The sequence below is a fragment of the Thermobia domestica genome, chromosome 9 (assembly GCF_964235325.1).
Source record: "Thermobia domestica chromosome 9, izTheDome1.hap1.1, whole genome shotgun sequence".
NCBI classification, from domain to species: Eukaryota; Metazoa; Arthropoda; class Insecta; order Zygentoma; family Lepismatidae; genus Thermobia; species Thermobia domestica.
Window position 1 is genome coordinate 3,037,402 of NC_137462.1, and position 13,365 is coordinate 3,050,766.

The 13,365-nt window shown below is 38.1% G+C and overlaps 1 protein-coding gene across 2 annotated transcripts in view; it reads left to right on the plus strand.

Moving 5' to 3' along the window:
* Positions 1-13,365, plus strand: part of LOC145694335 (peroxisomal acyl-coenzyme A oxidase 3-like) — a 99,622-nt gene that overhangs the window by 14,824 nt on the left and 71,433 nt on the right. For both annotated transcript variants that reach the window (XM_081770450.1, XM_081770452.1), the window contains exons 4-5: positions 8,933-9,079; positions 10,314-10,461. In XM_081770450.1, the coding sequence (XP_081626576.1) occupies positions 8,933-9,079; positions 10,314-10,461 (295 nt within the window). The remainder of the gene's footprint in view (positions 1-8,932; positions 9,080-10,313; positions 10,462-13,365) is intronic.

Sequence of the window (13,365 nt, forward strand, 5' to 3'; positions counted from 1 at the left end):
GCACTAAAAATGAAATGAAATGAAATCTTTCAGTTTAACGTCCCACGATTATGCTTATTAGGCTAAGGGAGACGAACAAGTGAATGATGACTAAAGAATTGGTGGAATGAGAAAGTAAGAGGAAACGAGAGTATCCCGAGAAAACTCAAGGAGACGATGGTGTGCACCATAAACTAACTTGGCTGGGGATCGGAACAGTGACGCCACGCATCATAAGTAAGCGCTTTGCCACTGAACCCCCGTCTCCCCCTTTTGTAGAACAGTAGCGGTAAGTTTGTATCCCTATAAGAATTAAAATTTTGCGAGGAAACATTATTAAGGACTAAATAACTACACAGAATGGCTGCCATGTTCTCTAAATATTCGTTAAGGCAATATTTTCATTCTTTCTTCTTTATGCTTGGAATGTAATACTTTTGGACGTGTTATTTTGTGTTAAAAAGAAATCGTAGTTACGTGACGTACTGAGGTATATGGGACAGGTTGGTAAGAGTGCAATCATAGTTATAGTCAGGAAACTTAAGGAGAAAATATACCTTTGGATAGATAAAGATGGGAGGATAATGATTTTCAGGGTCATTTTTTAACTCCCTCAATTTTTTAAAGTATTTCATTTCATTTCATTGATTAACTGGAAAAGAACAGAAACATGAAGCCAGGTAGTATTTACAAAATGCTATAAGGCGAGTTTAAAGGAGCACTAAATACGAGGGATGGTCAATTAGTTTTTGTCCTCACTATGAAGGGGTTGAGGGAGAAGGATAACATTGAGACATGATTAGTCTTTCGCTGCAGTCACCACGCAATGTAACACATTTCCGCAGCCGATCTTTCAGCTTCCACAACTCCTCTTTGTAGAAAATGTCACAGTGCTCCACTGTAGCGATGATCTCTACATTTGAAGAGAAACAACACCTTTCAGAGACTGTTTCAGTTTTGGAAACATGAAGAAATCTGACGGCGCGTGGTCAGGTGAATATGAAAGATAGGGAAGTAATTCGTACCCTAGGCGTTGGACAAGATTCATGGTCTTCTGGGCTTTGTGGGCGGGAGCATTGTCAACTGATAGGCAAACAGCTTTGGCGAAGATGTCACGGCGCTTTTTCTTCAGGACATCACGAAGCTTTTCCAGCAGACCTCTGTAATATGTTCCAGTCACACTATGTTTATAAGTTATGTTATCCATAAGAGTATCGTCCTTGCAATCCCAGAAAACTGAAAGCATAACAATCTGAGCTGAAAGCTGCACACGAACCTTTTAGGGAGTGAGAAGCTGCATGTTTCCACTGTTTACTCGTCAGTTTACTACCTGCGTCAAAGTGATATACCCCAACATTCATCCATTGTCACGAGACGATCGGAAAAGTCGTTATCATTGGGTACCCAGAGAGCCAACACTTCCTATGCACAATAAGCGTGTTGCTGTTTTTGAAAAGGAGTGAGTAACCTGGGAACCCACCGTGCGGCACTTTGGATAGGTGCAGGTGATCATGCAAGATAGTGGATACATGGGAAATTTTCAACTCATTAACAGTAGTATTTATGGTTATTCGTTTGTCGTCAATCACTAGGAGTTTCGCTTTCCGAATCATGTCATCAATCGCGGAGCACGGTCTTCCCTCTCTAGATTTATCCTCCAAACTCATTCGTCAACATTTCAGCTGTCTGTTCCATGTTCTAATAGTGCTTAAGGATGGGCAATTTTCTCCATAAGCAGTTTTTCATCTCTGCATAAATGTCCTTGGCTTTCATCCCCTGTAGATGGAGGAACTTCATAACCGCGCGATATTCCACTTTTGCCACTTCTACATTTTCACTCTTTCCAGACGCCATATCTTCAATAGCTTTGAAAGTAGAAGCACAAAATTTACACAGTAGTCTTATCAGACATTGCCACATTTCGTACATAATTTACATACAAATAGCTAAAGCATCTTTATACGAGGACATAAATATATTGATTGCTCCTCGCATTAATATATGAAATGACATTTCTCGCAACTTTCTAATATATATTGTAAGCAGCGCTAGTTTTCGCGACAATTCAAAAGAGTATGTTGGAAGATTGATCAAAATCAAAATGATCGATAAATAATCAGAGAATGATGCGTGCATTTCTTTCATGCCTAGTTCCTTTCATTGTTCAGCGATGTTGTTATTGGAAGCATGAAGTTTACTTTATAATAAATAGAACAAAATAATTAAAACATATACGAATTACTCTGTGAATATTATTAAATTGTGTTTGGACGAAATATGAATATTTATCTCTTGAATTCCGATTGATTTGTTGTGAATATTTTTGCTTCTTACAAAATACATGGGGAAAATAGGGAAAATTATCTGTGTTGTGTCTTTACGTTCACTTTAAATGAAATAATCCAGTCTTTTTTCATATAATATAAAACGTTGAGTATCACGTTATAATTGTCGGGCACTCAAATTTCAACACTACATGAAAAATCTTAAAGCATCAATTCATATGATGTTACCTTGGTGCAAATGAAATGTCTGCTTTGATGTATGGTTTGAAATTCACTTAAGCAACTCAATACAGGAACAGGGAGCACGTTGGCTCAGTGGTAGAGCGCTTGACTGTTACGTGGGGTCCCTTGTTCGATCCCCCGCCAAGTAAGTTTGTTGTGGACAATATTCTGTCCATAGGTTTTCTCTGGGTACTCCCGTTTCCTCCTACTTTCTCATTCCGCCTGTTCTTCCATCGTCGTTCACTTGCTTTAATCGTCGTCTCCCTTAGCCTAAAGGGCATAAACGTGGGATGTTTAGCAACACAGGAACTGACTGAGGTCGCATGTGTAACATCACAAACTCAGTACATGTTCACCAAACAGGCTCGACTATCCAGACAGTAAAGGGACGCTGCATTGTTGAACACGATTATATGAAAGTGCAACATGAAGAACGTCCAATTACAGGGTGTCTATCGGTCACGAAAAAGTCGCGAAATCTGTCATGAAAGTCAAGAAATTTAGCTTATGGGTCACGATTTTTTTTTTTTTTTTTTTTTTTTTATCTGTACAAATTTAAGTACAGATTGAAAAATTTTGTTCTATAAAACGTCAAAATTCAGCACCAAAAATGTCTATGGTCGGCGTTAGAGGCTACAAAATCGCAAGCAAAGCACACTTCTATCGCGTGGATGAACATTCGGCCTAATTCGCATTCGATCTTGAGAATGTTAAGAAATTTTATGCTTCGGTAAAGAAAAGGTCATGAAAAAGTCACGAAATTTCATTTTGGAATTTTAGTAGACACCCTGAATTATGAGTGATTTTTTATTACTAATTCAATCTGGTACATTCTGTGCATTGAGGTCAGAAATGGCTAGTGAACGCACAATTTGCCATTGGTTTGTCAAATTTCGTTCCGGTGACACATCATTGGAAAGTAAGCCCCTGAGAAATGCCGTGGAATCATGTAATCGCAAAAGTGTTCGTGCCATTGGAGACGATTTCAGTATACACCATATCACTGTTTCGACGGCACCGTGCCATTTGTAAGGTAAAAAAAAAGACCATATGAGTTGACACTGGCCAACAAGAATCGCTGTTTGCAGTATATGGAATAACTTGAAAGATTTCCTTCAAGTTGTTTCTTCTAATAATAATAATAATAAAAAAAAGGATATCCTATTACAATTGTAGATAGTTTGGACAATGGTTACGTCGCGATAAACATCCAGAATAGCTTTTAATCCATTAGTGCCCAGAATTCCCCACTACTACTTTGAAAAGTTTTTTTTTCCCTCCAATTTCGTCCTAATAGTACTCTAAAATACATTTTAGAATATTTTTTATTTTTATTTTTATTTTTTTTTTTAGCCTGGCAACTTAAGTTGCCAACAGGCACATACGTATTCAAAAAAGAGATTTTTTTTTTTTTTTAAAGTTACAGTTTGTAGGGGAAAAGATAGACTGCAACAACATAGTATTAAATATCATTAATGGCACCTTGTATTTCAATTTTAAAAACACGTCTTTTAACGATCATGTCATGGGGTTTTGTGAAAAACGTTGAAACATTCATTTGAGTGCAAAGACTAGTCACATTTTTCACAGAGGAACTTTGTGCGAATCTTACAAGCTCGTGAACTCCTGCATTTTGTTTTTCTCGCGACTACCATATGATCAGTTCCATCCAATCTTATGTCCTCTAGAGCGTGGGAAAATCCAAAAGGGGGCCGAACACGTGAGGGTGTTGGTGGGGTATCAAACAATTTTAGTAAGAACACTGCACATTGACCTCGAAACTCTAGTAATGATACATCGTGATCAAGCTTCCTGTAAAGTAACCAATCTTGAACATATAATATATGAACAGCCCATGGAAAGATTGGCTACCACCAATTCTTTGTGTGAATTGTACAATCCGCGGCAAAAAACCTGCAACATGAGGATGTAAGTTTATTGTGAAACTACGCCTAACAACACAGGAAATGAACATAACGTCTAAGTGGAACGAATCACGCCAGGATAAACCTCTGCCTCCTCCCGTGCACACTTATTTTGGAGCAAAAGACTTCGTCATTTCACAATAAACTTATATGCTCATGTTGCAGGTTTTTTGCCGCGGATTGTACAGCAATAATTCGTCAAACTGATCTGATACATCCATCCCAGCCATATTTGAATTGGACAATAACTCCTGGTATCTGAATACGATTTTTTTTTCCTTTCTTGTCGACATACGAGTACCGTGTTGAAGTCTTTCCGGGCTCAGTTTGATCACAGTTTGTCAAAACTGTAACAACGTTGTCGTTCCAGCTCTCACATAAAAGATCACTTGATAAGCTTCTGACCAGCTCAAAACGTGGTTTATTTTTCCACAATTTTTTTTTCTAGTAAATTCATGTTTGGAGAATACTTGGTTTCCCATAAGGTTCCGATTCCACTTAAACCTTTGGAACTCAGCTCTTGGAGTAACCGAACTTAGGTAACAATATTATCAAAATCGAATTTTATGCCAGGTTGAAAGTAAACATGATGTTCTTATCCAAGCACAACATCCTCTCTAAGTCGAAAACCTGTTTCTGGGAATCGAGCGTTCAAAGCTGATTTTATTAATTTACTAAAAAATAATCTTCAGCATGAGGATGATAAATTATGTTACGTTCACCAATTTTGAACCTTGCATCGGAAGAAGTGGGTTTACAAATTAACTGTCTACATTTCCGCTGCATCTGTTTGCGCCTGGATATATTTCTAGATGTAGGAGTCCTTGGCCCAGATCTTCTGCATGTGATTGTGATCCATCGTCATCTGAGTAACAAACAAACATTTCAGAATGAACGAGATGAGCAGGAAACCGATGAAAATTGCCCTTCGGCATTTGCATCAGATAAATCGAATCATGGTCGCTGTCTGTTGCTTGTTTTTCATCTGGTGGACATAACAGCAAGCTACGCTGTGTGGAAAAGCGCCATCACTTCCTCCAGAGCATCAAGTATTTCATGGAGTTCTTACGGTTATGCCAAAGTCGTTAAATGAGAATGGACCTAATGATAATGGTGGAGTGGAGTCCGAACTACTTTTTCATTCAACGGTACCTCCCACCGGGAATCAAACACGGGACCACGCGCACCAAAGGCAAGATGGTAGCCAATAGCCAAGTGGGAGAACAAAGATCTTTTTGACACATATAAACATCTCCACATTATAAAAGTTAAGATGCATAAGTACAAGAACAAGTGAGGGAGCTCCTTGCACACCCAGTGAGTGACCACAGATTATATGGAGAAAATAATATGCCCTCACTTCCCTTGTGCATGTACTGGTGAAGGCAGTGACTGAAAAAAGGCAGTAGTATTATCGATATATTCTGCAGTGAAGAGTTCACACTTTTATATCACTTTCTGTATGAAAAAGTAAAAATAAATACAATTATCCCGATTTTGACTTCGCACCTTCCCCTTGGCAACTTTAGTTGCCACGTGTATTTCTACATCTTTCCTACCAAACACAGTGAACACAAATCCTCAGAAACTAAAATACATAATAAACTAAACCTTTCTCCACCAAAATTACGAAAAAAACATACCGTTGTATACTTACATCTTTCAAATCAACCCTGTTAAATCTTTCTCCTCAAAACACATTGCATTCAAAAAACAGTGCTAATCTAGGAACTAAATATCACACAAAGAAAATACGACAATGGTTTGACGAAACATACTCCAAGCTTACTTGTAGGTTAAAAGCAGCAGACACAACCCATGAGTTTCAATGCTATGACGAAAAATTGCCTTGGCAACTTAATTTGCAAAGAGGACGCAGTGGGTTAAACTACCTCACCACCCACAGAAGGCATTGTTCCTGGATGGTGGGGATGATCCATTCTGTCTTTCTCAGGCGACGTGCAGATCGTTACAGCCGTGAACTACATGGAATGCACCGCAAACTAGTCCGTAAGTATCAAGCAATGGTTAACGGAGAGGTATCTTACACGTTACGCGACAGTGTTCTCCCTAATGTCTCACAAAGAACGGTGCAGGTTTATCATGTGTTGCCACTCATTGTATTCCCTTGTATCTCCCACTGAGTATAACACCTTCCCTGATGATCGAGCGGTCGCATAGAAGATTGGAGAGTGTTTACACCACGAAACCCAATTGCTCGTTGAGCGATGTCAAAAGTGTATAATTGCAGATGACGACCATTTTGATTAAGCAAATATTATAACTTTAATTTTTGTGCTTTTGGAAATGACGGACATTTCGTTCGTGCCAACCTAATGCCATTTCTAATAAATGAACAGTTTTGAGAATTGTATTGTTTGTTTATTACTTGAAAAAAGTGGGTGAGGAACACACAGTTCAAAATCAACCCTGTTAAATCAAACTCAAACTCCAAACTCAACTCATTTGAATCAGGCCCGTATTTATATATTGCCCGCCCCTATGCTCTAAATAATTCCCCCCCCCCCGCACAAACTTATGTTAAATAAGGCAACAAGCCGTGATTTTGCAAACATACCAGCTCTTGTTGAGCATTACATACATCAGTTTAGGTATAAGTTACAAAAGTTACAACGTAATTTTCAACGGCCTAATTCTCTCAATAATAATTAAGATGGGGTGTTCTGCCCGAAGGTAGGTGTTTGACACGAAGATTCCTGGGCAAGGTGAACCCATAGTAGTTTGCCATTGCCTTCCATGGGATGATGATATGTACTAAGGACGGGATCTACAGCTTAACCTGGGATCCGAATCACTTGTGTCTCCACCGTGAATCGAACCAGGGAGCCGTTGATAAAGCAACGAGCTTAACCACTCATCCATTGGGAACATATTTTCTCTATACTGGCATGTAATTTATTCACGTATAGATTTTAATTTACTGTCCTGGGAATATACATTCAATTAATTCTTAATCAACCATAACGGTTGATGCCATTTTTATATTTTATAATTTCACTTGATGAACGATTCATAAAGTTCCTTGGCAACTGAAATATGGGAGAGCAAAGTCCCCATAAGAATAACATGGGGCATTTTAAAAACAATCGAAAACTACCAATATTAGAGTTGAATTTATAGTTTTTGGGGTCGCTGAGATAAATAGTGACAGTTTTTATCCAGTTCAGCTTCAGGATCATACTCTACTTCCCAGGGAGGGGGCGAGATTTTAACAGTAATCGTAAAACGACAGATATTAGTGTTGAATGCATAGTTTGCGAGGTTGTTGAGTTTAATGATATCAGTTTTCATGATGTTCAAGTTCATCCTTACCACTTGACTTTTTAAAAATAATCAGATAAGCTAGCTAATCAGTAATTGCTGTAATTAGAACGAATTAAACACATTCCCATAGGGCGCAAAATTTCAAATCAGACGCACTCGCCAATCCAAAAATGATGGTCGCGAGTATCTCTCACATACAAATTTTGAGAGGTTCCCCTCTCCACGGCCTTTGGTTTGACAAATAAATAGATTACATCATTTTTGGATCATAATCTTATCATCAGGGCATAATATTTGAAAACCAGACAATTTGGTTCAGGATAATCAATTTTGAATTGGACAATTTATATACATGTTTAAAAATATCTTATCTCAAGATTCACGTTTGTGTAACGCTCTCTCTTTTTCTACACTGAAGTACCAGTTGTCGATTGAAGTGATAACGGTATCTCATGCAAATATCTATTTTAAAAATTTATTTATTTTGTTATTTATTTATTTATCATTGACATCGTGACGTGATTGGTTCATCTATTCTAGGAAAGGGCTGTCCCCTCAGCTGTTTTACCTTCGAACATCAGGGGAAACGATCAGGGCAAACCATTTCGATTAAGGGTGTGAAAGGAGGGGCAAATTACATCGTTGTGAAGACTTCTTTTCCACGTCCGTTATGAAGACTTCACATTCCATGTTTTCTCTCACTCAGTGACAATTATTTTCGTGCGAAACAGAAACTGCCCAGCCCTGCGAATTTAGATAAATCATTCCTGCTGAACACTGGTTACGTGCTCTAAATTTCTAGTCGCCAATGGCGATCTGGCGACCGGAAATTTTGCGCCCTGCATCACCGTATTTTCTCGCGCTTGCGCGGGACTCTACGGGTTGCTAGTGGTAAATATTCCTTTATTGTGAATCATTAAAAAATTCATTAGAATCATTAGAAAATTTTGCCGCCCCCTAAATTCTGCCGCTTGAGCACAGAATAGTACTTACCTAAATAGGGCCTGATCTGAATGCCTGACGAAACTGCGTATCCAGATTTAACGCGTATTAAGAAAAAAGTGGGAAGAATCTGTCAATTTCTTTAATAGTATTTTACAGATACTATCGGACTTTTTTCCTCAGTATGCTGTGCTTTTTCTTAATCAGTTTATTATACAGTGACAAATTTCTACCATGAACACGATTACTTATTTTTCACTAATATAATAATATACTTTTTTATCTTCTTTTCAGTACATCGTGTTAATTACAGCAATTAATCAGTATGATACATCTGTTATGATCAAATATGTGGTGCCTTTCCAGTTCTTTGTTAGCAGCATTCGAGGATTGGGAACAAGCATTCACTATAAATACGTGGAAGCAGCAGAAAGTCGGGAGGTAAGTCAGATACATTACTTTCTCATATTTATATCATACACTCTCGACACAATCGCATATTGTCATTCTTTGAAATTCAGTTGTACAGTGTTGTTTGTTTTCATACATACATTTAAATGAATAGGTAAAATAACCCATGTTTTATCATTTGTTCTATCGTCTAAAGGGAAAGTTAAGATGGGCCATTTTAATAATTTTCACACACAAAATTTGGTTAGAAATGGAACTATGATACGTCTTACGGTATAAATGATCATAGGTTGTAGGGGTGGATGTGAAATCGGAACACTGTAATTGCAAAGTTTGTTCCCGTTGCATTGTCTTTTTTAACAGCTAACAAACGTTGAATTCAATTAATAAGCAAGTCTTTTATAGGTGGCATCTCAAAACAATTTTACTGGATCTTCAATATACGAGAAGAAATCAAAAAGTGAAGGACTAGAGAAAAGTTACATTTATTCTAATGATAGAAAGCTGGAACACAAAATTTTTTACATAATCCCCCTGCACTTCAACGTACTTTTCCCAACGTAACCCGTCGGAAAAAAAGAAAGTTTTTCGGTTGCACCTGTAACCAATTTTGCACCGCACCAATGACTTCTGCAATTCTTTCGGGACCCACCTTGCACACACTTTCCGAAAATTTAGACTATCGTGTAAGATGGAATACGCTGAACCGTGACTGATATGTAAAGTATTGGCGATTTCTCCACTGATTCGTCTGTTTTTCATCACCCTACCCTTAACAACTTCCATGTCCTGCCTAATCTTTTCTCGTCACATAAAGAAGTTCTTCCCTGTTTGAAACGCTCTATCCATTCGTAGATATTGCTTCGCGATAAACAGCTGTCACCATCCTGGTGCAGATCGACAATAGAGCTGCCATGTTTAACGGTCTGTTACAGTCCAACGACTAACGCGGGAATAAGAGTGACATGTTGCAGATCAATGTTGCAGACGACACTAATTCAGCGCTGGATACTAGCAGTATTATCAAACCCTAGTGCGAGAAATTGTCGAGTCCCTTTACTTTGTGACTTATTCTCGTACAAAACAATGCTATTACTTCGCTGAAGTAAGATAAGGACATGTACAAAGTGGAATTAGATTATCGGAATTGTCTTTTAGAAAATTGGGAACTCGACAAATATCATTTCTAAGATTGTGAGCCAATTATGATATTTAATTTATCTGACGAACGAATTTATTGTATTTTTTTCTAATTTGTTTGTAGATTTCAGGTTGTTTTGCCCTAACTGAAGTTTCTCACGGCACAAACACTAAAGGAATAAGAACAACAGCTACGTTCGATCCTAGTACACAAGAATTTGTATTACACACCCCTGATTTCGAAGCAGCTAAATGTTGGATTGGTAGTTTAGGTGAGTTTTTTCAACTAAATGTAGAATGTTTCGCTCGAGATTCCATTGAGAATTATTTTTGGTGAAATTCTAATTTTATTAAATGGCAATAAAAGATCAGCTTTAAGAGGTTATTCGTCACGTAAGAATGTTACGTATTTACTTAGACATCAATAAAGAGCGCTAATCTGCTGTTTCTTCCCTTTGAACATTGTTGTTTCCCTAACGTTAAATAATACATTAGATAGTTTCAGTTATAATACAGTATAGTGCAACTTCTATAACCGAAAGACATTTTTACTTCTTTATTTTATTATCTTCTATATATGTATATAAATGAAATGTAAAAATGTTTGGCGGTTATCTCCTACACTCCTGGACCGATTTTAATGATTCTTGGAACATGAATGGACTCTGGTGCCGCGGTGGCTCAGTGGTAGAGCGTTCACCTTTGGTGCGTGGGGCCCTTGATTCGATCCCAGCTCGCGCCAAGTGAACTTTGTGGTGGACAAACATCGTGTGCGTGGGTTTGTCGCGATCCTCCCGTTTCCTCCTCCTTTCTTCATTCCACCATTTTATTCATTTCTCATCATCACCGTCTCCTTTAGCCTAGCCGGTATAACCGTGGGACGTAAATCTCAAAGATTTCATTTTCATGAATGGACCCTGACCTAGCTAAGCTTTTATGACATTGGTTTTCCGGAAGGGTTTATCCTAAGGGAGGAGAGTAGAGGAGTCAAAAATTTTTGCGATAAATATTTTATCTCATAAACCCATCAAATTAGAAAGATAAAACTCCTCATCAAAAGTAAGGGGACATTTGTCTAATTTCCGTTTTAAAAAGGACAGAAGGCGTTTTCCATATAAATAAAAATGAACATAACGATGTTTGGCGGCCACCTTCTAGAACGCTGCACCGAATTTGATGTTATTGGGTACATGAGAGAGTCATGACCTAACTTTGGCTTTAGTACCTTATTAGCATCGGTGAGAAGGGGTTGACGTGTATAAAAATAAACTGAAACGACTGATATTTGTGTTTAATGCATAGTTTTTGGGCTCGCTCAGATGAATAATGACACTCTCGATGCCATTTTAAATCCGAATTAATCCCTCATCGGCATGGGGGTGACATGTAAAAAAAATCGAAAACGACCGATAATAGTGTCGAGTTCATAGTTTTTAGGTCGCTGAGATGAATAGTGACACACGCGGTGTCGTATAAGTGTAGGTTGAGCCCCTATAGACATGAAGGAGTGACATTACGGATTGTTATTATTACACTTTGATCGGACTAAGAGGGGAATGGGTTCAAATGCTTTCGACAAACTTATTATCTCCGTGCGAAGAACGAGAATATCAGCAAGTGTTATTATATCTATATCAGGTAGGAGATTGTTTTTAATGTAATTTCTCTGTATTAACTGACTTACATCCAATTTTAACAAGTTAGCTCACCAACAATACTTTGTGAACAACTATATTCTTTCAATCCTAGTTGTGTACTAGGATGTGAACCAATAGACGGCGGAAGATATCAGATAGACTACGTTATGATTCAGGACAGGTATCGGAATAGCTTAAAGAACGCGAAGACCCTTCCCGGGGCTGATATTTTCTCTGATCATAATCTTGTGCTGGCCGAAGTAGATATTCAACTGAAAAATGTAGGCAGAAGAAAAGTAGGTAACAAAGTGTTGAATACTGAAAAGTTGAAAAACGAGGAAATTAGATATCCTTTCGCTGAAAAATTCGAAGAAAAATGTTCAAACGAGGAAAGGATAGGCGCAGGTAGTAACGCACGGTGGGAACATATTAAACGTTGCTTACAGCAGGCTGCAGAAGAAGCAGTAGGTTACCGCGAACACAAAACTGCTAAAAAACCATGGGTTACAGAGCAGATGTTGCAGAAAATGAGGGAGAGGAAGATGTGGAAACAGGTTGATACAGAAGAGGGCAGAAAGATGTACAGAAAGTTAAATAATGCATTACGAAGAGAAACAGACAAAGCGAGGGAAGAGTTTTACAAAAGAAAATGCGAGGACATAGAAGAATTAGAAAGAGTTGGGAAATATGAGGAAATGTACAAGGAGGTGAAATCTATGGAATTTCGGAGGAAACAAGGGAGTATCATGAAGGCAGTAGAAAATAAGAATGGGAAGGCAGTCAGCGAGAGAAATGAGGTCATAGGAAGGTGGAAAGAATACGTTGAAGACTTATATGAGAGTAGGGATAGACCGTGTAGCCTAAATGTTGAAGTGGAAAGTGAAGTAGGCGAGGATGATAAAGGATTTAGTATTCTTCGGGATGAGTTTGAAAAGGCTATATCTGAGATTAGGAATGGAAAGGCAACAGGAATAGATAACATACCAATTGAATTCATTAAAAATATAGGAGACAAGGGAAAGAAAGAATTGTGGCGACTATGCAATGAAATATATGAAACAGGAGAATGGCCAAGAGACTTTCTGAAAACGATCATGATACCGATGGCTAAGAAATCGAACCGAAAGAGATGTGAGGATTATAGAACTATTAGTCTCATATCTCATGCAGCTAAAATTCTGCTCCGAATACTGAACAGAAGGTTATATGGAAGAACAAATAAAGATGTTGAGGAAGAGCAGTTCGGGTTCAGAAGAGGCAAGGGCACAAGAGATGCTATTGGATTATTAAGGGTGATCGGTGAAAGATTTATAGAAAAAGGGAAAGAGGTGTATGTTGTATTTATTGATCTAGAAAAGGCTTTTGACCACGTGAATTGGGAATTGTTGTTGGGAGTTCTAACAAAGATAGGGTTGGAATGGAAAGATAGAAGACTCATAAGAAACTTATACATGAACCAACAAGTAAGTGTTAGGATAGGGGAAGAACTGACGGAAGAGAGTGCAATTGGAAGGGGAGTTCGACAAGGATGCTGCCTCT